At 40.0% G+C, this 27,175-nt stretch overlaps 3 protein-coding genes across 3 annotated transcripts in view; all 3 read right to left on the bottom strand.

The window, feature by feature from the left end:
• LOC311287631 (uncharacterized protein) overlaps window positions 1–27,175 on the bottom strand; it is a 94,881-nt gene that overhangs the window by 9,955 nt on the left and 57,751 nt on the right. The window lies entirely within an intron of this gene.
• LOC311287624 (uncharacterized protein) overlaps window positions 1–27,175 on the bottom strand; it is an 84,005-nt gene that overhangs the window by 50,941 nt on the left and 5,889 nt on the right. The window lies entirely within an intron of this gene.
• On the bottom strand, window positions 972–26,630 carry LOC311287633 (uncharacterized protein). The gene is made up of 6 exons (XM_084404604.1): window positions 26,548–26,630; window positions 16,606–16,932; window positions 16,178–16,516; window positions 1,727–1,774; window positions 1,501–1,581; window positions 972–1,389 (listed from the first exon to the last, which is right to left on the bottom strand). The coding sequence occupies exons 1-6, from the start codon at window positions 26,606–26,608 to the stop codon at window positions 1,334–1,336; spliced, it is 912 nt and encodes a 303-aa protein (XP_084260730.1). The 5' UTR covers window positions 26,609–26,630; the 3' UTR covers window positions 972–1,333.

The following is a 27,175-nucleotide window of genomic DNA, read 5'->3' as shown; positions in this document are numbered from 1 at the left end:
GTGATTTTACAAGTAGCGAAGTAGATTACTTAGCTTAATATGTACTTGAGTACAAGTAAAATTACACATTTAAAAATATACTCAAAAAAGTACAAGTACCCCAAAAAACTACTTAATTACAGTAACGTGAGTAGTTGTAATTCGTTACTTCCACCTCTGCAAATTGTACAAGATGACTATGCATTAAAAAATAAACATGAATCAGCATCTAGCGATGCTTTTTTCCCGCAGGTAATGTCGATATTGATTCCCCATTGTCTATCAATGCTGTTACCCCTACAGATGATGCCATCACTGCACCCCCGACGGGTAGCAACACCCCGTCCGATGCAGGTAATGTTGGTACTGATAGATCATCGTATTGTAACACGTCAACCCTGATAGACAACGCTGGTACTGATAGGTCGTCGACTAGTAACACTCCGACCCCTATGTAAATGGGTATCATATTTTACCTGACCTGTTTCAATAGTATCGAATTGCGTAGAAGTATGAATCTGAGGGAAATTAACTCTACATATTTGGTGGCGTATAACATCTTCCTATATGATGCTTAGCGAAATTGTAACGTTTTCTAGAGATCTTAGAGGTGATTCTAGCGTTATCAATTTGGCCATGATTGCCCCCAGTCTGAAATCCCCTTTTAACGTCGTTTTAACGGACGGAAATAATTACGATGTTAATACGCTTCTCGAACAAATTGAGAACATTTTACAGAGCGATGATCAGATATTGTCGGATGAATCTAGTGAGATCGAAGCCAATGTGGCTATGAACAGGAGTGGAGGCAGTCGTCGTCTTAAACTACTCTGTATTAAAATCGTTGTGTTTTACAGAACTAGCGGTGGTGTGCTAGAAACATACACAAATCACAATGATCCGCATCCAAAAACAATATGTCTCTATTGCTCTATTAGCTCATGAGGAGGAATCACCATATTTGAAACAAACATCTCAGGAAAGGAGACATATTAAACACAATTGCAGAGGTTTTATTAAGAAAATTAGCATTAATCATTCAAAATTAAAAAAAAAAGATGCTAAAAACAGGAATGAACAGACAAGATACAAGAATCACCAAATCAGCTCCATCACACAGAACAGAGAGAGATTATACAGTCTGAGTCTGTCCATTACTGTATTTAATATTATATTTAAAGCAGTTTATATATGAAGCTCAAGAAAATTTAATCTAAACTTGGTGTCACTATTTCTTCATTGTGATCAGAGTTTTTCTCTGTTTTCTGAGAAGAAAATAAAACAATGAACAATCCTCTGTAAGTTTTTGCTATTGTAAATATTGCTGCAGATTGGCTCTAAACTCATCAGTATTTTATTGTAATATTGTCGGCATCTCTATTTCCTCTGGGTGCTTCGAGTCCTTCCTCCCTGCAAAATAAAAGCATTGGCTGACCTCTCGTATGTGTTTTTATCATGATTGCAGATTGTTCCAGATCAGATGAGTGTGAATCATCAGATTGTGTGCGGCTCAAAACTCACCAGCTCTTCTTGCACAGATGATCTGAAGAAGAATCACAGTAGGAGCAGCAAACACTGCGATCTCAACAATAATCACAATCACTGCAGGAAACATGAGAGGAAGAAGAGAAACTGTACATGACTGAAGTCAAGGGTATTCAACTATCAACAGTTATTGATGAAGCTTTTACAGACTGACTGATAGTTTAATGTTATAAAGCTGTCAGTATAAATGAACGTGTCGTACCTCTGTATAATGATCCAGCAGTCACACTGACTTCAGTTCCTCCTGGATCTGTGGATCACGTCTGTTAGTTCAGTTCAACACATAATGCCACATATACACAACATCATCATCACATAATACTTGAGCTTCACACAGGATTTTCATTTTAGCGGGGCTCAGCTCCCAATGAGTGTATGTAGTGTTGTCAAAAGACCCGGTACTTCGGTACCAAGTTGGTAATAAAAAAATGTAACCGTTATGGTACCAGCTTTACTTAAGTACCGGTGGTACAGAAGTACCGGATTAATCCAGTTCTTGATGCGCTGTCCAAAAGGTACACAGTTGTGTCCTCTTCATAAAAACACTGAGACATGGCGACTGGCGGCGCTACTGATGCGGTGGCTCTGAATCCACTCTTGACAAGAAAGGAGAAAAGAGCCACATATGGAAATATTTTTGATTAGGCTAATGTCACGTTGCTATAAAGGGCCGTAGCCGTTCACATAGCGCATTTTTTGCGCGTGCAAATTCGTTTTTTTCAAATGTAGGCGCGCGGCATGCACACTCATAATAGAAACGGCGCCGGTGCGGCGCACTCGTTTTTCCAGGCGCCCCTTTGTTCATGGTTGCACAGCAACGACAGACGCCACGGGAGAGCAAGCGCTTGTGCACTTCATGATGACGAGGAAATATCAGCAAAGAATTCATTTATTTCTAGCCCTTGCATTAGCTTTACTACTAGATATATTTATGGAGATGAGAAATAAAAAGCCGCCCTGTAAAGCTATGATCAGCTGTTCGGCCGAGCTTTCGATGTTGTTACGGAAAGGCCGAAGCTGATCGGTTGGTTTTTGTCACATGACCTGTTGAGACGTTTTCATCTCGCTGAGGCATAGCCTACATTTGAAATAAAGATTTTGCACGGTCAAAAAAAATGCGATATGTGAACGGCCCCTAAAGTGGTATCGGGTGCGGTTGTATCGGGGTAGTTTTACGAGCACAGTATCAGACCGACACCCAAATACTGGTATCAGTATCAGTGCATCCCTATTTATGTCATTCATATCAGTCCGTCAGAAAAGCATGTCTAGGCTTATTCTTGGCTGGATAACTCTTAGCACGTTTAAAAAGCCCTTTTAAAATTAAATATGAACGCAGTTTTGGATTAAATAAAAGTACAGTCAAGTCAAACAAAACACGATATACACTTTAATATATGTAAATTTAATCTAAATTAAGCTTTGGTACCGAAATTGGTACTGAGAACCGTGGATTTTCACTGGTATTGATATTGTACCGTGCGAACACTACCTCAGACATAGAAAATGTGTGAAACTAGAGAAAGGTCAAAAGGGCTGTGATAGAAAAACTTACCAAATAAAGCTTTTTTGTGTGTGCTGCATAAAATAGGTATGAAAATAAAATAGATATTTTGAATATGTGCTTCTGCAAGCGTGTGTTAATGAAGGACTAGGATGAGTACAAAGTTTGACCTTATAAGGGAATTGGCTGTACTATAATGACAGCCCATAGTTAGAAGGCGTCTAGAACAGGGTTGGTTTAAACAGGCTTGAGTGTTTGGTTTTTTGGGACTTTTGTGTGTTTATATACTTTTTTTAAATAAAATGAAATCATGTTGTGGTGATTCGTAAAATGTTTTAAGCAAGTCTTTGAGTAATTTTTCCCTATCAATAATTCATGATTTTTGTAATTAAATATTAATTTTGGCAAATGCCCAGTGCATCCGAATTCAAGATTGTTACTGGCAATTCCCGAACCCAGCTCGGCTGCACAGGTCGCCTCCTTCTTGGGCATGACAGGCTACTATCTGAAGTTCCTCCCACATTATTCTGCTACCACTGCCCCACTACGGCGTCTGCTGCGTAAGGATGAGCCTTGGATATGGTCACGGGCATGCTCTGAGGCGGTGCGGGCACTCAAGGTACAGCTAACCACTGCTCCGGTGTTGGCTCATTTCGATATCTCTAGCCCCACCTTGGTGACCTGCGATGCGTCGGCTACAGCCATAGGAGCAGTATTGTCACAGACTCAGTGGGCCGTGGAGAAGCCCATCGCCTTTGCGTCGCAGGCCCTCAATCAGACAGAGCAGGGGTACTCGGTGGGTGAACGTGAAGCATTAGCCTGCATCTGGGCCTGCGAGAGGTGGCACTTGTATCTCTATGGCCGCTCCTTCACCCTGAGGACAGATCACCAGGCCCTGACGGCTCTGCTTTCAACGTCTGGGACAGGCCACAGACCACTGCGGCTACACCGCTGGTCCGACCGTCTTCGCCAGTATAACTTTGGCCTGAAGTTCACCCCTGGCAGGGACAACGTTGTGGCTGATCTACTGTCCCACGCTACTCCACCCCACCCTGCTATACACACACACACCGATACGGACCAGGTGCAATGGCTCATGAGGGTCACCTGGGTATTGTGAAGTTGAAACAGCGCTGCAGAGACCGGGTTTGGTGGCCAGGGATAGATAAAGACATTGAGGCCCTGGTGAAAGACTGTGCCGCCTGTCTCTTGAGCGGTAAGACGGGTCACCAGGCCCCCCCACCCTTACAACCTCTTGCTTGGCCATCACAGCCCTGGGATCACTTGCAGCTGACATATGTGGTGAGATACAGGGAGTTCCTCATCACCAATGCTTCCTGGTGGTTGTCTATGACCTGCACTCGAAATGGCCCGAGCTCATTGCCACCGGCTCTGTGACCTCTCTGGTCATAATCAACTTTCGGGACTCTCTGTTCTCCCGCTGGGGCCTCCCAAATACTATCACTACTGACAATGGCCCGCAGCTGATCTCGGCTGAGTTCACCTCATACCTCAAAAACAAGGGTATTCGCCACATCCGCACGGCATACTATCATCCCCAAGCTAACGGTGGCGTCGAACGCTTCCACCAGTCGCTGAAAAACAGTCTCAGAGCACACCTGTTCCAGGGATGGACCTTCTCACAGGCCATCCGTCACACACTGCTGCATTACAGGGCCACCCAACACTCTACAACGGAGGTCTCTCCAGCTTTCCTCATGCTTGGCCGTGAGCTCCACCTTCCCCTCGACAGGCTCAGCCCAGCACAGCCTCAGGGACCACTACCAAGGGTCAGGGCCTCTGTTGAACGCAGTGTTAATTTCGTTAACGAAAACTATGACGAAAAATGTTCGTTGACGACCTTTTTTTCCCTGACTAAGACAACACGATGAGAGACGACACCTACATCTTTAAACGATAACTGTGACTACAAAAATCGACTGAGTTATTTGAGTCTCTTTTACACTGATAAGAAAAAAAGCGAGCAGATCACGCCGGCGTGATTGCCGACCCCAGAGGGTTAAATGCTACTCGAATGTTCAGCGCGCACCCATTAAAACACGTCAAATTTATGCCAAATTTACATGAATATACATCTAGAATTAAAATATAAAAAATACTGATGGAGTGAATTATATGTAAAAATGTCCTTATATATAAAATGTCCTGAAACTTATTTTTTTAAGTGGATAGTATATAAATGGAATGAGAATATGCAAGCAGTATAGGCCATAATACAATAATTAAAAATGTTCGTGGCCCCTTTAAGAAATCTCTCTGTTCTCGCGATACTATTCACTGGTTTTGGATGCGTGCGCACGACCAGAGACAGATTTTCACAGTACAGAAGAGCTCCACGTTGTTGTGCGTGCATCGATCTGATTCACTGCCTTATTCTATCATCTTTCTTGATGTATTTGGATCACACGTGTGACGAGTGAACCTCGTGGTGATTGGTAAAGGTATTCCAATTAGCTGTACCATATTTAGGTTTGTTACATCGATAGTAAAAGAAATGGACACAGTGACCCCATAGATTTCAACGGAGAAAAGTGAAGGAAATTAGAAGCACTTCTTCCTGATGGCTGAGCGTACTGCGCAGACTCAAACTGAGCTTGACGACGTAGATGTGACGTGAGCAACCTGTCTGACCGTTGTAAGTCTTCTAGTAGCTGTGCTAAGAGAAATCTGAATCATTCCTGTTGTGTTTGGAAAGGATCACACTGACACAGGGAGTAGCATCAACTTATCGTCACATTTACTTCCATCTCACTGTCCTTTCAGACCCAAGTAAGTGAACGCATACATTCGTCAGGCATAACAGAATAATTCAGCACAATCAAACTCTATGCATTACTGAACACTAACTCAATGCATTATTAAACCCCATTGAGAGAACACAACATTTCCCCCCCTCCTACAGGTTTTCAAACATGAAATGTTGACACAAAGTCCTGTAAGTGCCCCGGACGAGAACGAGTGCGAACAGGCCGGGGTGAAAGACGAGGATGAGGCTGGGCAGCCTGTGATGGGCAAGCACACATCTCAGCTGGCAGGTTGATAGGGATGTCTGGAGCATTTGCAGGAGCTATCTGAGGTGTTGGCTGAATCGCTGGGTTGTCCTGCCAAGCTGAGGGTGTGGCTTGAGATGTGACACCTGTTGTATGTGCCGGGGCCGGTACTTTGCGGAGACGGCTTGCATGCCACCGCGTGCCGTCACTGAGCAAGAAGGTAACTGGGCCCAGCTGATGACTAACTTGGAGAGGGGAAGACCAATACGAAGCGAGTTTGTGGTCTCTGTGGGGCCTGTGAACCCTGACCCAATCTGCAGAATGTATTTCAGGGACCTTTGCGTGTGCTGAGAGATCGAATTTCTGCTTCATCCGCCTCTGCTGGCGTTCAACCAGTGCTAATTTTGGCAGCCATTTTTGATTTAGTCTCAGTCTTCATCTTCAGACGAAAATGCTTATTGGTTTTTGTCACATTTTAGTCATTTTGTCTTTCATAGTTTTAGTCTAGTTTTAGTTGACGAAAAGTCATTGCATTTTTTGTCAACTTTTAGTCAAACTGCAGTTATCAACATTAATTTTGGTAGCTATTTATATGTAGTCTTTAGACAAAAAATGTCCTTATAATTGTTCTCTCTAGTCTAGGCCAATTCAATTAAGCTTATGAGAAATTTAAATGAAGGTAACAGGCTGTATTGACATTGCACTCGTTAGCAGTAGCACTTGTGCAATTCTACATACCCCTTTTCCTTAGTTCAGTGGTTTTTAGACTCTTCCACTTACACTGCAGTCACACCTTTTCCATTAAGGGACAATATTTGCCCCCTTTAATAGATTTTTCCAGTTAATTTTTTACATTTATAAGTACCTTTATAAAATAAATAATGCTTTAAATTAAACAATGTTCAATAAATATGCAATGATGGTAAAAACGAAGTGATACTTTTAAATATTAAATTAAAATCTTATAGGTAAGTCACTGTAAGTCACTTATAGGTAAGTCACTGTCTATATGAGTGAGTCATTCATTCATTCAGTAACGAAGCAAGTTGCTATATCTATGAAACGGGTCATAATCTCACCATTCGCTCAAAGCCACACATTCGTTCACGAATCACCGATGTGTGCTGCTGTCCTGCTATGGCTTTCATTGCAAAATAGAGCAATAAGCCTACTGACAATACTGTTTTAAACATCACTTAATGTTACCCTTCTGTTTGTTGAACTGTTGTATAAAATCAATGCCACATTTGAAATTGTGTGGATATTCGGGAAACCTTATCTTGTAAAATATATCTTGCTTGTATAATATGATAAACATTAAAAACACTGGATATCATCCTGCATTTTTATCGCAGATTTAGTCACCCAAACAGCGCAGCTCGTGGCAGAACACAAACCGACTGAATGACACTTTAATTTAAGTCGAAAATCTCAAATGAAGATCGCTCAACTCCAGCTTGTCTGTGTTTTAAGATCATCCGCGCTTCTTCAGCAGTGTAGAGAGAGCCGCGCGCGCATGGTTGCCAGATACTATTGAAAAGACCGGGTAGAAAACGTGTTCTTTTAACAGTGAAGCTGTGACTGGGGATTTAAATAATTCAAATCTGGCAACCGTAAGCCTGAACGCTCGTAAAAACAGTCAATGTGTTGTTGTCTCCTTTATTTGACACAAACAAGTGGTTTTGGTCAAGTAAAAAAAAAATGTAAACACATTTATAGTGTTTATAGATGTCATACAGGCAAATGTTATACATCATTCAAAACTGTTAAATGTCTTCTTTTATTTGTGTACACTAATAATAAAAACAAAATATTGTGTTTTTCGTAAAATAAACATGATGCGCATTCTGCCATCTCTCTCAATGTGAAACTCATTCTGAAACGCGACAGAAAATGACCTGTAACTCAGTGAATGTTTGTCACACAGACTTGAAACGCATGTCTATACAACGATTGGAGTCTCTATTTTTAAAGTATGTATAGAAAACAAATATTCTCTGTTTAAGTAATCCGTATAAAAGCAGCGGCATGTACTGTTTCTCAAACGCGTCCTAATTAACTCTAATATGACCACGCCCACGCGCGCACGAGCGAATGACATGCAAATGATCCATGCGGAGGAACGCAGACCCGTAAACACCCTCATTACCTCAAAACAAAGAATCAGAAACTTCAGTAACTTACTCCTCTGCTTTTCATCGAGTTTGGAAGACTGTGTTTGTGCTGTGCCGTTTACCTTGGATTTACCTCAGAAGAATTAGAAGAACGCAATTTGAAGATGAGAAGATTTTTAAGGTAAGACATGTTAAACTGGTGGTGCCAGATTAAAATGTATGTTATGAAATGAGATTTGAGTAAAACATGAACTAAGTCTAATATCATACATGTATTAAGTCTAATATCGTACATGTATATGTATCTATAAATAGAAACATGTTGAAATGTGAACTAGACTGGTAGGCAATCTTTCTGTGCTAAATGTATATACATGTCCGACACGAGGATGTTTTTATATTCTATAATAAAACACAGCATGATAAAAGTAGGCTAGTATGAGTGTATACTATGGTGAATATTATAATGTTTAGAACCGTGTTTATTGTTAAATACTGTGTTTGTGGATATCTGCTCAAACGTAGATGTATAATATGGTAACAAATTAATAGTTTGGAGCGGCTTGATGCTTCAGTAACACGTTTGCGTTTGAAAAGCAAAACGCTCCAAACAATATAGCTTCTTTTTTTTTCTCCAAATGTTTATTTTTGTTATGACTATTTTTATTTTCGTTGAAGTAAGGGACCGTTCTGTATTTATGGAATGGACCACCGGAGGAAATTAGGGGAGGGTCATGTGTTTTTATTCTTTGTTGAGGGGAGGGTCATCCAACTTTTTTTAGTCTAGGGTGAGGGTCACCCAACTTTTGTATTCATGAAAACAGCAACATTTCAAAGTGGCTTGTTTGGTGCATATTTTTTACATGTAGCTCCATGTAGCTCTCGCGGTCTCGGCCCCCCATCGCTATCAGATGGGTCTGACCCAACAAAAATCCAGTTTGGCGCTGTTTGACAGTGCGCGCGCGCTTCAGTACGCGCTCAGAAAAAGTGCATAGTGTCAGAACAAAACGCCAATGAAATGTTTACCCGGCAAAGCTTTAAAGCACGAGCAAATAATGAACTTTTGTGATTGCGAATAAGTGCAGTGTCCTGTGAGCCAGGCTTGTGCACAATTCAGAATTGAATTGAGAATGACTCCTTAATTCCAATTCAATTCTTGAATTTGAATTGAATTTGAATTGATGTCAAAAACAGGATCTAGAATTACAATTCGAATTTGAATTAAAGGAAGCAGAATTGCAATTCAATAAAAATTCAAAGAAATTCATATACATATTTTAAGTGAAGTGTTTAACAATGAAGCTTTTACAGTATATGTCAGATATGATTGCATTATAATATGTGGGGTGGCAGTGGCTCAGTGGTTCATGTAGGTTGTCTACAAACCGAAAGGTTGGTGGTTCAATCCCCGGTTCCACTTGACTAAGTGTTGAGGTTTTCCATGAGCAAGACACGTAACCCCAGCTGCTCCCGACGAGCTGGTTGGCGCCTTGCATGGCTGACACCGCCGTTGGAGAATGTGAGGCTATGTAAAGCACTTTGGTGGCCATAGGTCTGTGAAAGCGCTATATAAATACAGTCTATTTAGTCACAGAACAAATAATTAAGTTTGATTTATTGTAATTGTAATTTTGTGGAACATGACATTCATGACATGACTCCATTTCCCATGGAGCTTTACTGAATGTACTTATCAAAATGCTTTACTTTAACCAAGTATTTAAAATGGTTGCTAAACAATTTGAGGTGGACATTTGTTTGAAAGCACAATTTGATGGGCAACACTTGACTTTTTAAGTTTCAGAAGTCCCTTACAACTTCACTCTGCACCTGTTGAGAGAATCTTTAGTGTTGCAGGAAAGATATTCAGACCAGAACGGTGCAGACTCAATGAAAAAACATTTGAGGAGCTATTGAGAATTAGATGCAACAGTGTTGCTCAGTAATTTTTTGCATTGGAATAAATGATAACTGCATTTACAACAACTTTGTGTTTGTGTGATTACTTTGAAATGAAAATTACATTGGAATAAAACGAATTAAACAACATTGAGGGGGTAATTTATTTCAAGAATTTGATCAATATCTATTTTAGAACAAAATGTATGCAGGGTTGAGGAGTAAACAGTTACGTGAAATGAAATTTCTGTTATTAAATTACAAAATTAAAGTAATTGTATTTAGTTGTATTACTGAGGTAAAATGTTTAATTCAACTAGTTACTAATCAACTTAAAACGAAATTACTTTGCATTGATAAAGTTATCCCAATAAAGTAATCTAAACCACATTTGTAATGGGTAACTAATAACAGTAAGCAATAACATTTACAAAGTAATCTTCCTAACACTGAATGCATGCGAGACACATTCTTTCTGTTGTGTGACCGTGTGGAATTTCTTTGAATTGCCATGAATTTAATTCCACTTCCTGTCATTCCAATTCAAATTCAATTCAATGTCCTGTGGGGCGGAATAAATTCAATTCAAATTCCAATTCATGAATTGAATGGAGGCCAATTCTGAAATTCTGAATTTTGCACAAGCCTGCTGTGAGCGTAACTCTACCGCTGCATGTGATGTGAATGTACGTCGAGTTTTACAGTATTGGGTGTGTGTGTGTGTGTGTGTGTGCATTTTGTACATTTTAAAAAGCAATTTTAACCTGAAAAATCTCAAATGTATTCCCCAAATCGTGCAGCCCTATAGTTTCTCTTGATATCAGTATGTTCACAGCGTTTTTTTTTTTGTTTTTTGTTTTTAAGGGACCCAGATGCCCCACTGAGGAGTCCTGCTGACTTCAACATTCACATGAGTCTCTGTACATGAACATGGTAAAGTGAAAAATCAAACACATTGGAAATGAAAGGTATGTTTCAGGAATGTCACAAAGGTGTGTGACTGTTCAAGTCTGTGTCTTTAGTAAACCAAACAATCAAAAAGCCATTATTTTTTAAATCTCCTCATTCTTTGTGCAAGGTTGCTCAGAATGACAGGGCCTGATAGCTCCTAATAGGGCCATTATGGGAGGGTCTTTGTCTTTCTCAGGTGTGAAAAGCCATAAATATTCATGATGTGTTCACGCCTCCCCGCATAAAACTTTCTCACACAAAACACGTCTAACAAATTTAAAATCAATATATTGTCTTATCTGAATAAGCAGTCAGGATGATTTTCACATAGTTTTGAAGCAAATATTCTAGGCTACGTGATACAATTTTCAAAAGTCTTGTGAAGAAATAATCGGTATGGGTTTCATGACCTTATTTCAGTGACAATTATTTTTTGTATTTTCACAAACCATGCATAAATGTCATTATCTCAGAACTACAATCTTTTACACACATGCTGCTGATATATTATTGTAGCAGAGTTTGTGCTGAATACAGTGTAATCAGACTTTAGCCATGAAAATGTCACAAGTAACAGAAATAAGCACAAATGTCAGAGCATGTCAGAACTAGCCTGGGTGCCAGCCCGAACCCCGCCCACAACATTTTTTGGTCGGGAAGTTCGGTCTGGACTCGCTCCGTTGAGGAGCTATTATGCCCGAACAAAAATTGTTCGGACCAATCAAATTGTCAGGGCGGGCTTTATACGATGATGGACAGATGAGCAACGGTAACGTAATCGTCCACGTCACCAAAGAGCGCTTGATTTGAATTAGTTTACAACAAAGACGACTGCTGCTGGAGAATTGAGATTTCACGAGCTCACATTTACAAATAAGTCAGATAGAATAAATGCGTATATAAGATTTCACACAAATAAGTCGATAGAATAAATGCGTATATGACGTGCTGTCTGAGGAGAGGGCTGTGGGCTCGGTAGCCATACTCCCCCGTATTCCTGGTTGTGAGAGAACAAGACAAGAGTGAGGATTCGGGGTGGTTGAGGGATGCTGAAAAACTGTCAAGGAGTGTTAGGTAAGTTGACAGAGTGAATATGCTTCCTCATGCTGATATAGGGTAACGTTAGACATGGTATTGTTTGATGACAAGTTGATATTGGATTGATTATTTGTACGTGCTCCTCCCGAACTTTGTTTATGAAACATCATGTGTAGATTCCGCCATCGCGTCTGTTATAGAAGATATCGGCAGCGCATTCATTTTAAAAGAGGAACAGAGAGCCGCGACATTTTGTTGGTTGAAAATATGAATGAAGAACATGCGTCATTTACTCCGTTGCTCTGATTGGTTGTAGGTCTATCCAATTGAGTGCAGAGTTTTTTTTTTCCTGGTTCGGTTGAGACACGCCCCATAATCAAATCTCTATGGAGCAGTATCAGACTCACTTTCTGACTAGAATCTGAGTATGACGACGTCAGGCTATGTCAGAACACCTCCAGGGCCAGAAAACACCTCAGACCTCAGAGGGTTAAACAGGAGTTACCATGGAAACGGGGCGTTAACTCAACTGACAAGCTGCAAAAACTCTTGTCTCACTGTTGTTTTCACGGCTTTCAGGCAAGTTTATTCCCTAAAGTTACACAAATAATACACACAACTGTTCCTGACACTTTCTTAACGCTTCTGTTGAATATTTCGTTTACAGAAATGGTTTAGTGTCTTCCAAAAAGTCCGTTAGCATCTTAGCCGTTAGGCTTGCTATAACCCACATAGCAACATTTTGACATCCCAGATCCGGCCCACGTCTGGCACATGTAGAAAGATGATCTGGCCCACATGCAGCGTGGAATGCCAGATTTGACAGATCTGGGCCACAAGCAGGCCATAGCAATGCCACATGTCAGCCAAGAGCAAAGAAATAAACCAGAACTAGACCTTATCTGAGCTATAAAACCTGTGTATATTAAATATGGAGTCACTTCAGCCTTAATAAGCCTGTTAACAAGCAGAATCACTGAAGAAAAGAAGAGAACAGAAAAAGAGACCAGCAGAAACACAAGAACTACAACTGACTTCAGACACAGCCTTAGATGAAATCAATTGAAAATAAAAGAAGACATTAAATCTGTGAAGATCTCAGCAGAGGAGGATTAAAGTCGGCAGGAAATCAAATTTGACAAATCTTCTTTTTATATGTAATATTGTAGTGTTTATTATGGGCCCTTTCACACCTATCTTGTTTGGTCCGGACATTCGGACTTTTCAGTTTGGTCCGAATCAAAATTACAGGTGTGAAACCTCCCCCGGACCACGGTCCGGACCAAACAGACGAAATTTGGTCCGACGAAAAGAGGTAGTCTCGGTCCGGATCAAACTGAGCAAAGGTTTGGTTCGTTTCTAGTGTGAAAGCATTTTCTGTATGGTTCGGACTTTCAGACTATTTACAGGAAGTCCGGTGGTTCCCGCGTAGCCTAAACAACTGAAGAAGAATATTTATGTGCAGATCTGTCACTCCTGCCCACCGCATTTCTTCCAGCTGATTCAAACGCGCGCATGTACACACACACACACACACACACACACATTTTTCCTGCGTCCTGCCGGCGACGATAAAATGTTCGCAAAACGAGGACGTTCATTTGGCGAATTTGAACTCGCCTCGAGTATAGTCGGTGCTGCAGGAAGTAATGCCGTAATAATAAGAGTATAGTGGCAACGATATGCGTCTGTTCATTCATTCTTGTCCAAGTTACCCTCCGAATTGACAACACACTGACGTCAGACGCACGTCCGTTTACAAACCAATCAATGTCAAGATGCAGCCCATATAGATGATGACGACAGGACGCAAGTACGTAATGTAAAGTTCTTTAGTGCGCTCGCATAATTGCAATGTGAAACCAAACCAAAACTAACCAAATGTATACAATGTATCAAAACATGAACTTTGGTTCGGACCTTGGTGCGGACTTTCAGGTGTGAAAACGCCCTATAAATGATTTATCTGTGCCCTTCATTATTTTTTTAAAATTCATATACCCTTATAATCTTTAATCAAATACATTACCCTTCCCTCCCACCTCTCTTCTCTTTCGGTCACGTGCTATGGCGAAAGGGTGCGGCCAGAGCCGATGAGGGTGCGGCTATCGGTGTCTGTCTCGTTTCTGTCATCTTGGTTCGCGGGAGGCTCATATAAATATGGACTGATTCCTGCCTGAAAATTTAGCTGCTCGTCCTCGTTCTCATCGCCGGGCTCCTCAATAAAAAATCCTTCATGGGAGGGTAACGGTGGGGAGTCCGGTGGAGATAAATCCTCCACAACTGAATGTAAACTGGCATTCAAATCTGCCTCCATTTTGTTTGCAACGCCCAACCTCCAACGATCCAATCAATTCCAGAAGGACGAAATCAAGCCCCGCCCTACATTTTTTTTCCTAATTTCAGAAGCCGTTTCACTCGGATATTCGTCACAACAAGGAAAAAATGACAATCTCAACTTCCGTTTCATGCCGACTTTAAACAACTCCACAAACAGCATTACTGGTTTCACTTATTTCTATTTTGCAAACAGGAGCGGATCTGGCAAACAGGAGCGGTCCACCCAAGTGCCATCATTCCACACTGCATGAGGGCCAGATCATCTTTCCACATGTGCCAGATGTGGGCCGGATCTGGGCCGAAACAATGTTGCTATCTGGAATATGATGTGATAGTATGTCCCAAAGCTTGTCTACTCTTCTGCTACACACTCAAAAGTATCTACTTTTTCCTCACAAAAAAAAGAGTACATACTTTTAGGGCGTAGTATAAGAAGGTGAACTGAGCATTAGAGTAAATGTGAAAATGTGAAGTGGTGCTTGCAGTGGCAAAACTCACCACTCGGTTGCTAGGGTGTTGTGCATGATTGCATACGAGCCAACAACCATGTCTGTACGATGTTGTGGAGCTGAAATATGGCTTCTATATGTTGCAATATGGTTGCTGGGTGGCTCTAAACGGTTGCTAGGGTGTGAATAAGAAGTTACCATTGTTTTGATGCAGAGATATACGTTTTGCTAAATGGTTGCTAGGGTACTCTGTTTGGTTGCTATGGAGTGGCTTGGCAGCTGCCAATCATTAAACTCCAAAGGCTGTTTGTCAGTATGAATGATATAAACCAACTCCCATGCCTCTGTGACATTCAGAATGAAAGATATCCCTCTTTGGATTATGGTTGCTAAGGTACTCTATTTGGTTGCTAGGGAGTTGCTTGGCAGCTGCCATTGATGAAACTGCAAAGGCTTCTTGTCAGTATGAATGATATAATACAACTCCCATGCCTCTGTAACATTCAGAATTAAAGATATCCCTCTTTGGATTTTGGTTGCTAAGGTGCTCGACAATGGTTGCTAGGGAGGGGCTAGGAAGTGTTGAGGTGATTCATGACTGGCTGTTTGCTGCCCCGAGTCAAACGAGACCACCCTCATGTGTCTATGACAATTCAGTCCGGAGATATCCCTTTGATCTCTTTAAATGGAAGTCTATGGGACTTGTAGCTAAGGTGCTCTAAATGGTTGCTAGGGCGTGGTTTAAAAGCTTCACAATGATCCTGAGAGACTGATTGGTCGTCTTAGTAAAATGAGCCCGCCCCCTTGTCTCTATGACACTGTAATCCAGAGCTATGTTAAATACAAAATCCCTATGCAATTTACCATAGTAGGAAAAGCATGTGTGTTTCACAGGACGTTCCTTTCCCATAGTAAGTTAATGGGGCAACTTTGGGCAGCTTCTGCCCCCCAGGGGTGCAACTTTTACCCCATTGTGAGGTATGTTCTTACAGAGCCTGTCAGCCTCTTCAAATGTGGCAAATCACACGTTTCTGCGAAATCCTCGCTCTGAGCTATGACACATCAAAGTTTGTCACAATGTTAAGTCTATGGGATTTTTCCGGCCGCTTTTTCACCCCTGGGGCGAACACCGTACCCCGATCACTTATAAAAACGATTTGACGCCTCATTCGTGGGTCTGTGACAAACGGTGCGGGACAAGTTACGCGCCAAACTTTTGGCGGAATAATAAAGTATAAAGAATAATAAGTATGAGCAATAACAATAATCAGTTTGTTCTGGTTCAGTGATACTGATAGACCTTAGTGTTACTGACATTATGAGGCTCTTCTAACACTGTTTTCTCACCTGAATACTTGACAGTGTATCTGACTGAGGTCTTGACTTGATTTCCATGAGTAAGCTGACATCTCCACTCTCTGTTGTCATCTTCATTCAGGAGTGTTGTAGTCAGAGTGATGATGAAACAGTGATATTGATCTGATGATGATAATATCTGATATCTGGAGTCTGTCTTCAGATCAACACCAGTCTGATTCACCCACAACAGCTCAAATCCCTCAGAACTGACCAGATCACCACAGGAGAGTGTAGTAAATAAATACAACTGACAGGAGAGAGTCACAGAGTGGCCTGGACTGATCTCAGTCTGTGAGGATGAAGATGATGATGATGGAGACACTGAAACTGAACACAAGACACAAATCACAGACTCTTCAATCATCATCTGAGTTTAAAGGGAGAATTTTAAATTGAGCACATAATCATAAAATTACCATGAAGAACATGCAGAAAAACACGTGCATCAGATCCTTGTTTCTGTCCATTCACATCTATCCATTGTCTGCAGGTGTATAATCCATAATCTTCTCCTGTGACGTTCTTGATGTTCAGAGAGCAGTCAGACTCCAGACTCAGTCTCTCATGTCTCTCTGTGTCTTTATTTTTTCCCCCTAAAGTAATCAGTTCAACTCCTGCTGAATGTCTGAATCTGTTATAGTAGGTCCATGTAGTTGATTTGCAGTCAGAAAGAGCATTATTACAGGACAGATGCACATTTTCACCAGAACTGATGAACACATTCTCCTCCATTCCACTGATACCTGAAACACAGTATATCTCAGTGATCATTATGATTAATAAATTAAACCATAAAACATACCAGCATAAAAAGCAGAAGTTTTAAATCATAGTATGTTTCCTCACTTAAAGCAAACAACACACTCTCCAGAATAAACTATTAGTCTTTATCAGAGAGCTGTTCAAATCACTTAATATGAAGATAATTCTTCATCATCAGATGTTTGAGTGACACTATGTCCAGTATCAGGAATAATACAGTATCAGGGTTTTTCCTGCATAGAGAATTATGTCAAATTTCGTGCCGCCTCCGGCTCTCGACAAAACTCGGACAGTCACATGGTCAGATACAGTTTTTCCACCGTGACGGTTCTGTTGCGGTTACCGCTTGTGTCCATTCTCAAACCGTATACAGGGTTTTTCCTACATTGAACGTTTTTTGCCGGCCACCAAAACGATTTTTTGTCCCGCCAAAGCCTTATTTGATCTGTAATTCGCTCCGTGCAAAATATGGCGACCGTTGACGTTCGAACTTGAGTGTGTGGGCCAGTACTTCCGGTGATCTGACAGCGAGAGACGAGAGAAGAAGAAGTTTATAATTGACAGAGAAGTCAGCTTTCATGCATTCCCCGTTGATGCTGAGTGGATGCAGGAGATCCGGAGGGATGACTTCTATGGATAGTGCCACGGATAACTTACCAAAGTCGACAGTCGCGTACTTTTACGTGACAGAAGGGGTACGCCGCACCACAGACGCGTGACACCAACATGTGACTCCAACGTCGCACCACAGCACGTCGCACCACAGACGTGTGAAACCAACGTGTGACTCCAACGTCAATATTCTGGAATGTGTCAGTCTGAGTTTTTACTTTTGAAGGTGGTAATAATTTTAATTTACACAGTTGACCATAATGGGCGAATACACAATATGAAACTATTCACGATATTGTTTTCAGGAGAAGGTGACAAGAAAGTATTTTAATAGCCTATTATTTTCAAGAAATCAAAAATGAAAAAATATAAGACAGGGAAATAGTCTTTTAGTCACAAAATGCAAAACAATGTAGGTTCATGTTCAAATGTTCAAAACTAGGGCTGTCAGTGTGGACTATTTTATTTATATATTTTTTGGTCATAAAGATAGATCTGAAGTGAACAATAGCCTTTAGTATGACTTAAATACATATTACAAATGAGGCAATATAATTGGTTCAAATAAAGTAGGCTATTAAGGTAATTAATTATTTTATTTTATTTTATTTAACAACACTATTAAAATACATGAAGAAATATATAAACAATAAACATATGTATATTATGTACAAATGCCAACAGATTTGGCAAGAGGGCTGACGATAATTGTTACACTTTACATCAAGAGCAGTACGGGGACGCATTACTGCCACATACATATTATTTCCCCCCCTCAATTATGTCATAATAACGAGATCTTATGTCGGTTTAACGTCATCTTTTCTCATAATAACGAGATCTTATGTCGGTTTAACGTCATATTTTCTCGTAATAACGTGATCTTATGTCGTTAAAACGACATATAATTTTTCTCGTAATAACGAGATCGTTAAAACAACATCTTTTTTTTTTGCCTTTATAAGGACACGTGTAGTCATGTACAAAATATGCCTTTATCCACATAAAATTGACAGCCTATCGCGCCTTTATCACACTTCTACATTAAAAAAGCTTAAGCAAATAGTAGCAGCCCCCAATCAGGCAAAATGAATCAACGAGGCCCTTTTTTATATAATATATATAGCCTAAGATTTATTTTTGTTAATAGGCTATATCTTCATTACCTAGAGATATAATTAAACAAAAAGTAGTCAAAACACATCTAACAGAACATAGCCTAAGTTGTTTATTTTTTACAACATTGTGTTCTTATTTTGTTTAATTAACGAAATGTCAATCTTCATCTTTATAACAGAAGATACAATACAAAAATCTTCAAGATACAGCCATATACAATCTTCACATGTATAACGGATTGTCACCTTATAAACAGTCCTTTGTGTGGTGGAATAAGCAATGCTATATAGAAATATATGGTTACCGGTAGTATAATTTAAACTTTATTTTATTATTTTATTTGTTCATTAACTAATTATGCTAACTCAACTAATTTAATGTAAAGAGCTGGATACTAATTAAATAATGTCAAATATTAAATGTAGGCTATTGATTAGAGTTGCCATAGACTAAAGGATTTTTCTAGACTAGTAGTCATTCGTTTAAGCAATTAGGACTAATCACACGTTTATATTCAATCCTGGGTGTATATGGCTATAGCATATTCCGCGCTCAAGCGCATGCATAAAACTTGCCGCAAAGCACCGGCAAAAGTAGGCTAATGATATAATAAATGTGTCTGAAAAAAATAATGAAGCATTTTAATTGTTTATTAATGAAATAGTCTTTTCTAAATCAGTGTAGGCTGCCTGCAAACATATCTACATCTCCGCTGTAATTTAGCCTCTAGAGATGCGCCTTTCATACGGACAGGATTACATTATCAGATGGCCTACCGTATTTGCTTTCGATTGGATTTTTTTTCGTTGGTGGACATTTTTTTATTTATAAACTTTATATAGTTATATTTCTCATGTCTGTGCGGCTTGTCTATACACTGTTTTTCAGTTCATTTTTGAGAGGCGCTCCAATTCACAGAGATCATGAAAGCGCGCCCTGTTCGTTTTATTTTATTTTACAAAAGCACAACGTTTTCTTGTTGTTGAGAGTTTACACAAATAAAAGTAGTTGCGACTGATGTATTATTATATTCTGTATGACCAGAAATGATGGAATATTTTAAGTTGTTTCCACTGTTGATTGGAAAATGCGAGTGATGGCACCGGCGCGTCCATGTCATGCAGTGCGCGCTCCACACTCCGCACAAACACTCGGATATGCGCTTAATAATAGCGAACATAATATCTAGGTTAACGTTAGAGCGAGCGGCCATGCCAGACTGATAAGTCCTCTTCATGTTTAACAAATCAAATTCTGTTGCATTTTATTGTGCCAGTTTGAAAAGGACGGCTGAAACGCCTATAAACGCCCAACGCTGGTGTTTTTCTTTAAACAAATTCGTTTAGTCTTTAAAATAAATATTGTTTGTGAGCTAATTAATGCCACAATAATTTGTTTATTTTATTGGCTACTTTTATTTTTGATTTTTGTTTTGCATTGAATACAATTTGATTTAAAGGATTTGCTGTGCACCGTAATGCCATCCTCCCATAGAAAGACACGTTAAAGGGGTGATGAACTGAGAAATCAAAATTTACTTGAGCTTTTGACATATAAGAGATCATCATACTATAATAATATCCTGTAAGTTTCAGAACTGAAAACTACCTTGTTAGTCCAATAAAAGCTTTTATAGACATCAGGCTCAGCAAACGACTCGTTTTTCAAAGTGGGGAACTATGACGTCAAAGAGGATAAAACACCGCCTCCACAAAAGAAGATCAACGCCTACTTCAACACGGCCTGTTTAGCCCCGCCCACTGATTCGCCCAAACATGCTAAATAACATAGGACGACATGATGATTGCTTACCGGATCGAGCTACTTCCAAGCAATAAACCAATAAACATGCTGTTTACTAAATATTGTGCAGTGCCTGGTTGTGGAAGAAGACAGTCTGCATAAGCTTCCTTCGGATTCCAGCATGGTTAAACTTTATTAAATCAGTCAATCACAATTTCCCGACACGGATCTGCCAGCAACATGTAAGTAACCATGTGTACTCTAATGCCTGATCTGCGATCAGTGGTTTCTGTGTAATTATTCAAGTTCAGATTCTCTTAAAATCGTTCAATACTGTTTATGCATCAGTGACTAAATGATCAACTTCACATAATTTCTCGTAGTATTATGAAAATAATCCTTTTTAAACTGTTATTAAATTAGATTAAATCAGAAAGCGATCAAAGAACGATCCCTTTCCATTCGCCGAAGCTGTCAATCAAACAGCACAGCGCGAGCTGTGTTACAATACATAAATTGTAGCCTATCTCAGGGCAAACATGTGAATGTTCACGGTGCATTTAATGCAAACAACTCTAATGTAGTTGTAACTCTATATTTACAGTAGGCATAATTGTCATTGCGTATGCAGCATGAGTCAAATACAATCTTCGTTTCGTGAAAGACATTGTCTTGTGTGATAGTAATATGGATCTTAGTAGTATTTTAAGTGATATAATTGATTCTATAAACAACTATAAGAGATCATTTTCGGCTTTCTCCGGCTCCCTGCACCGGGCGTAATGCGAAACCGGAAGTGTCTACCCGCACACTCGCTGATCCGAAATCCAACATGGCGGCCACGTGCAACTAGCCTATTGGGTTTGTGAGTGAAGCAGGCTACTGACGGAGTGACGGAGAGAACGATCACAGCGCCCCACCCCTGCGCGCGATATTTTTTTTCACAGGATGGTAGGGGAAGACACATTAATATTTATTAGGGAAGTCATCCCTGATTGGTCTGATGACCTACCCCTAACCCCACCCCTAAACCTACCCGCCACTGAGGGGTCTGATGACCTACCCCTAACCCCGCCCCTAAACCTACCCGTCACTGAGGTTAAGACCAATCAGGGATGACTTCCCTAATGAATATTCATGAGTCTTCCCCTACAATCCTGTGAAAAAAAAATATCGCCCCCCGCGCGGGCACTCTCCGTCTTCAGTTCTGTCTTTGCTCTCTCCCTCGCATCAAAATCAACTGATCCTAAAGGTCGGAAGACCGAATCCATGTTTCACGTGGTGCATTCGGAGAATATTTTCGCTGAATTAGCGCTGGGTGTGAATTGTAGTAAAAAAAAAAAAGTTGCCTTATCTTCTCTTACAACTTGTGACAAGCATTCCGCACATGCAGCTGACATCATTTTAAATAAACGCAAAAATATCAAAATATAAAAAAAAATCAAGCCAGTTTGAAGTGTTTTTTTGTGTGTGTGTTGACAAATCTTTTGTGATGTCCTAACAGCCAGGAATCACGCACAACACGTCCGCTAAAGTCCGATTCGCGACCTAATGACTCCTTGAGCCGATTCATTATATGGTTAAAGCGATTGGAATGCCCGTTATTGTCTGAATCGATAATAAATCATAAAAAAAAAAAAATTGTTTCTTTGTATTTATTTTAAATTTAACATTTATTGTCAATATTGGGCTTGCGGATCATGTGGGTACTAGGGTACTCTTTGCTGTGTGTGGATGACCATTTCAGTCAGCCACCACCAAAGACCAATTTTGACCCAGGAAAAACCCTGGTATCAGGGGCGTCGCTAGACACCTTTTACTGGGGCACGTGCCCCAGTATAAATCGGCTGTGCCCCAGTAAATCTGAAGTTTGAGTTTAACAAATTATTTTATTTGTCAGTGTATTTAATAGAAATGATATTATAGGGTAATAGAAATTCTCTATTTGCAACGCAGTAATTTTAGCAAAAGTCCCATTTCATTGGCTAGCTGCCAACCAATAAAACGGCTCCTTTGAACACCCCAGCTCCCGCCCCCCTTTCTCTCTCACCGCCTCTGAGTTTCAAGTGCACAAGTTAGTTTTGCACCTGATATATCGCGAAAAGAGTAGCAAAAGTCAAGGCGCGAAATTTGAAATTGCAGTGACAGATTTGAGAAGTTGCAAATGCCTATTTGAGGTAGTACTGCGAATGTGAACGTAAGATTAAACGCAAAATATATATTACAAGTTTGTGCCTGTCGTTGTATTTCTGTGAATGGCATTTTACACATTTGTGTCTACTTGTCTGCAGCTTCAGATTCAGAATACAGGTTTGTGACTATTGTTTGCGAGTGCAAATTTCAACATTCAACTTCAGATTTTTATTTTACAGGTTTTCACATTGGAGCTGTGAGTGTAAATGTTCACGTACAAGTACGAATATTTATTGTACAAGTTCTCAAATTCACATCTACGTGCTCTCGAGTTTTGCTACTATTTTACCTTCATAGACCATAGACCGTGTCCGGGACACGTGTATTTTTGAAGGGAAAAGTGAGAGAGAATTGTAGCTCATATGGTCAAATGCCCTGATTAAAACAATTTTAATATAAAAATAAAAAAAACTAGGGAATCAACGAAAATGTGAGTATGATTCGGTTTTATTTCATTTAATGTAAGCTGCGATTGATAGTTGATATATGCCTACGTACTGACGGTAACAAAGCTCACGCTGTTATTTAGCCTATAACATATTATAGTTAACAAACAATAGCCTAGACTACATGACCAGAGTACTGCTTTCCTGAATGCCATCAAGATGGAAACCGAGACTTATTTCATAACAGTTCAATAAACAAATAGCCTAACTAACCTAACCTAACGTTAGTTAAAATTAAGTCACTTACATTTTAGACGCAATGACTGTTTTTGTTCTGTTTCAGCAGCGAAAATAGTTCCAAGCAAAGATCACCGCAGAACCATAGCGCATCTCACAGCAACACTCAGCCGTGTTTCATTAATGAATGATTCAGCGTTTGGAACGAATCGGTTGAGTCAAAGATTCAATTACCTATTCAGAAACTGCCTCATTCTGAATAAATCAGCCATTTGAACGAATCGTTTGAATGAATGACTCAATGACTCGCTCATTAAGACGGTCGCCTGCCGCCTCCTACTGGCGGTTTAGTTTCAAAGTATTCTTTTCAACATTCCATATATTCAAAAATATTTAAAATAATCTCATTTAATACAGTTATAATTTTTCAATGTAAATTATTTAATTTGATTGGTAACATCCTAGTGTCTTATTATTTTAATTGAATATATTGATCAAATTTAAGAATTTGAAATAAAAGATGGAGCATACATTTAATACAATTAGGGAAAAAATGCCCTTTATAAAGGTACAAAAAATTATTCTGAGTGTTTTCAAACAGTGAAGTAATGAAACATTGACAATTTAAGTTAGAAGGGCATGCCCCAAACCCCTCCAAACCCCTCTAAACCCTACCAGGCTCCAGCCACAAAAATCATGTGGGAAACACATTAGGCTATATGATGATCTACGCAAAATAAATTTTAATTACCTTATTATTAAAATACATTATTAGGATTTTACCACCTCCGCCTCATTTTGAGCCAGGAAAAACCCTGAGTATGATCTGTGTGTATCAATACACAACTCTGAGATCACAACGTGAATGTGTGCAAGAATAAACTGAGCATGTTCAAATGAACTCTTTCCAGACTAATTCCACTAAATGTTGTAAGGGTGGATTTCCTGCAAGACTGACGAATGACTAAAGAAACATTGTCAGCAAGATGGTAGAAAACTGCACATTTCTTGTTTATTCCACCCACTGCCACTTATACCAACGACGAAAATAAGCGCAGTTACAATAGATTAATATGTGGGAGAGCGTTGCCAGAGCCCGTCTACGGAGAGCCTGCCCACTCCCTATTAAGTCCTATTGTACCGAATTTTGGTTGTAGTTCCACCAGAGTTCCACTGGGGGCGATCGCCATGAGTGCAAAATGAATGGGAGTCAATGGAGCTAGACGGCTAAATTTGTCTTTTTCACCCGATTGCCGTTGAGAAATCTCAGATGTGATTGTAGATTTTGCAAGTTCAACATGGGTTTTAGGTCGAAAGTTGAATGAACGAGTACTTATGTCCTTTTGATTTCTTACAGGTTGAGTTGTTGTTGCCCATAACATGCTAGCATTCTGCTAATGGATGCTGATTGGTCAGTGAAGGACTGATTACGACCAGAGCAACCGCTTGATGGCATCGTGGCATCCGAAGCGGGACCAGAAACAAAAACAAAAACTCGTCTAGCACGTGTGTTTACCTGTGTCAGCTGTGTTGTCGATGCCTCGAGAGAAAAGAAAGTGCAGAGCGCGAAAGCACCAGAGTGACTGAAGGATTGCCGTAAAGCAGTATCTCTGGTCGTACATGTGTATGACGTCATTGAAACTTTAAAAGACTTTTTAAAGCAAATAAGTGACTCAAAAAAATCTAACACCCAGCAATGTGTAATCTATTTGCATCTCCTTTCGAATATAACATTCAAATTACTAGACAAAAAATTATATCCTGTGAAAAGTGGATATTTATTGGTATAGCGCCATAGACCTCCATTCATTCTGCACTCGTTAGCTTGTTCAGGTGTGTTTGATTAGGGTTGAAGCTAAACTCTGTAGGACAGTGGCCCTCCAGGACCGAAGTTGCCCATCCCTGCTATAGAGAGTGACAATATTGTATTGCAGTAGAAAGCACTATTATACTATATAGCAAGTCAATACCAAATCAAAACTAGTTAACACATCATTTGTAATTGAAAGGGTTTATTGACAACATGGTTATAGTTATACTTAAAGGTATAGTGGAGGATTTTCTTTTTCCGGGTGGATCATCAAGACTATTGGTCCTCCTGATTGTCAATCATTCTGGTGATGTTTACGTAAGGCTGTCATACGTGCTCATCCCTAGGTAGTTTTCGCTTTCTGCGCATGTGCACTTTCAGCTGTATGTGTGGTGAGGCATGGTTTCAGCCATTCCTTTGAAAATGGCTGAGGGTCGCAAGAGAAATAAAGTCTACAAGGTGTATGACAAGAAGAGAAAGGCCGCAGAAGAGAGAAACAAGACCAGAGTGTTTTGGGGAGATTCATTCACACGATGGCGTGCGCTGAAAGCACAGGTTGGGCTTCCCACTGATGCCTCAGTCGCGAAGTTTCTACTCGACAGGTAAAGTTTGGCATGCTATTTGGAGAAATCCATTTAAAATCACTGCTAGTAAAAGTTATGTACGTCTATATTGTAACTTTTCCAGGGAAGATTAGTTTATTTATTTTGTAATTTGCATCGTTAGTAGTTATTACGGTGGCCAGATTTTTAAATGTACCAGAAGTCTTATTTGCGGAGAAACTTTTTGTGCATAAATATGGGTGAGATGAGGTCCATCCGAGCGATCGTCTTATCATTGCGTCCCTGCCCCTCCTCCCTCATGGCATAGTGGAAAAAGTGCAAATCTTCTTTTGGAAAGTAAGCATGTATGAGCGATGCCGACAGCAAATTGTAAACAGAGCGTGCACGAGGAGAACTGAGCTCGTTTAATAGGCGTTCCCTCTCGGGAGCAGACGAGTGTTGCGCATGTGCAAGTGGAGAGGGCGGTTCTCTTCTAAAATTCGGAAAAATCCTCCACAATACCTTTAAAATAGCTACAAAATAGATGTATGAGATGATAATAACTGATACCATTATTTGTACCCAGCATACATTATGAAAAATTTTACCAGAGAGAGAGAGAGAGAGAATAAAGGAGACAGAGCAACAGTTACAATCTTCTTTTATCCTTTCCCTGACCATGTGACTAAAACCCAAATGTGAGACGTTCAAACTGTCCAATCAGATAAACACAACTTCCCCCACCGTACTAAATGTGTGACAATTCATCGACCCCTGAAGTACACACATCTTGGCCTACAGTGATCACTATCAGCCCCTCTGTGCCTTTAGGAACTACAGATGGTCATTGTGGTAGAAAGAGGGGGTGGAAAACAGTAAAGCAAACGACTTTGTTCATTTCAAATATTATTTTCAATCCTACAATGTCTTTAGAGAAAATACAGATTTCTTTACCTGTGAGAAGTGAAGAGAGAATGATCAGTCCCAGCACACACAGATCACACTTATCAGCCATTTTGTGTTTCTGTCAGTCATCCTCTTCATTATATATAGTTACAGCTCTTCCTTTACACATCATCAGCTCCTCCTCTGGTTATTCACTTCCTATGATCTCATCAAATGAGTGTTTAAATTCTGCTAGAGTTGCTGTTTAGTAACACGATGCCACAGTGAAGTGTTGCTTTAAGTGTGTGTGAAACGTGAAATTTGTCTTTTTAAAGAGTGCCTGATCCTCACTGTTTTCCTCTGGGATTGGGTCAGGAATTGACTGAATAATCTCATCAACCCTCTGCTGGTAGATGCTGGAACAACACCATCATGGCAGTAACATCACTTATTCATCGACAGCAAAATGTGATAAAGGCAATGCTTCATGTAAAATGTTAGTGTTTATGTGTGTTTAAAATCTGCAAAATAAAGAGAAATAGGACTATCACATATGCAAAACCTCAACCGATCTCTTATAGATCATTTAACTGAGAGAGTTACTCAGGAGAATAGAGAAAGCTCAGATATGCAAGACTCTGAAATGGACTTCAAGTGCAGCATTCAGTGTGATTTCCAGATGATGGTGATTTTGCAG

The sequence above is a fragment of the Rutilus rutilus genome (genome assembly GCF_951802725.1).
Source record: "Rutilus rutilus genome assembly, chromosome: 1".
NCBI lineage: Eukaryota > Metazoa > Chordata > Actinopteri > Cypriniformes > Leuciscidae > Rutilus > Rutilus rutilus.
This window is presented reverse-complemented; position numbering and strand designations above follow the sequence as displayed.

What these genes read in the sequence shown, in the direction of transcription:
- LOC311287633 (XM_084404604.1), bottom strand. Translation starts at nt 26,608, where the DNA reads ATGGCTGATAAGTGTGATCTGTGTGTGCTGGGACTGATCATTCTCTCT. An exon ending in TTTTCTGCATGTTCTTCATG is followed by an intron (nt 16,517 to 16,605) that starts GTAATTTTATGA and finishes TCTTGTGTTCAG; the next exon opens with TTTCAGTGTCTCCATCATCA. An exon ending in ATACACTGTCAAGTATTCAG is followed by an intron (nt 1,775 to 16,177) that starts GTGAGAAAACAG and finishes CGTGATCCACAG; the next exon opens with ATCCAGGAGGAACTGAAGTC.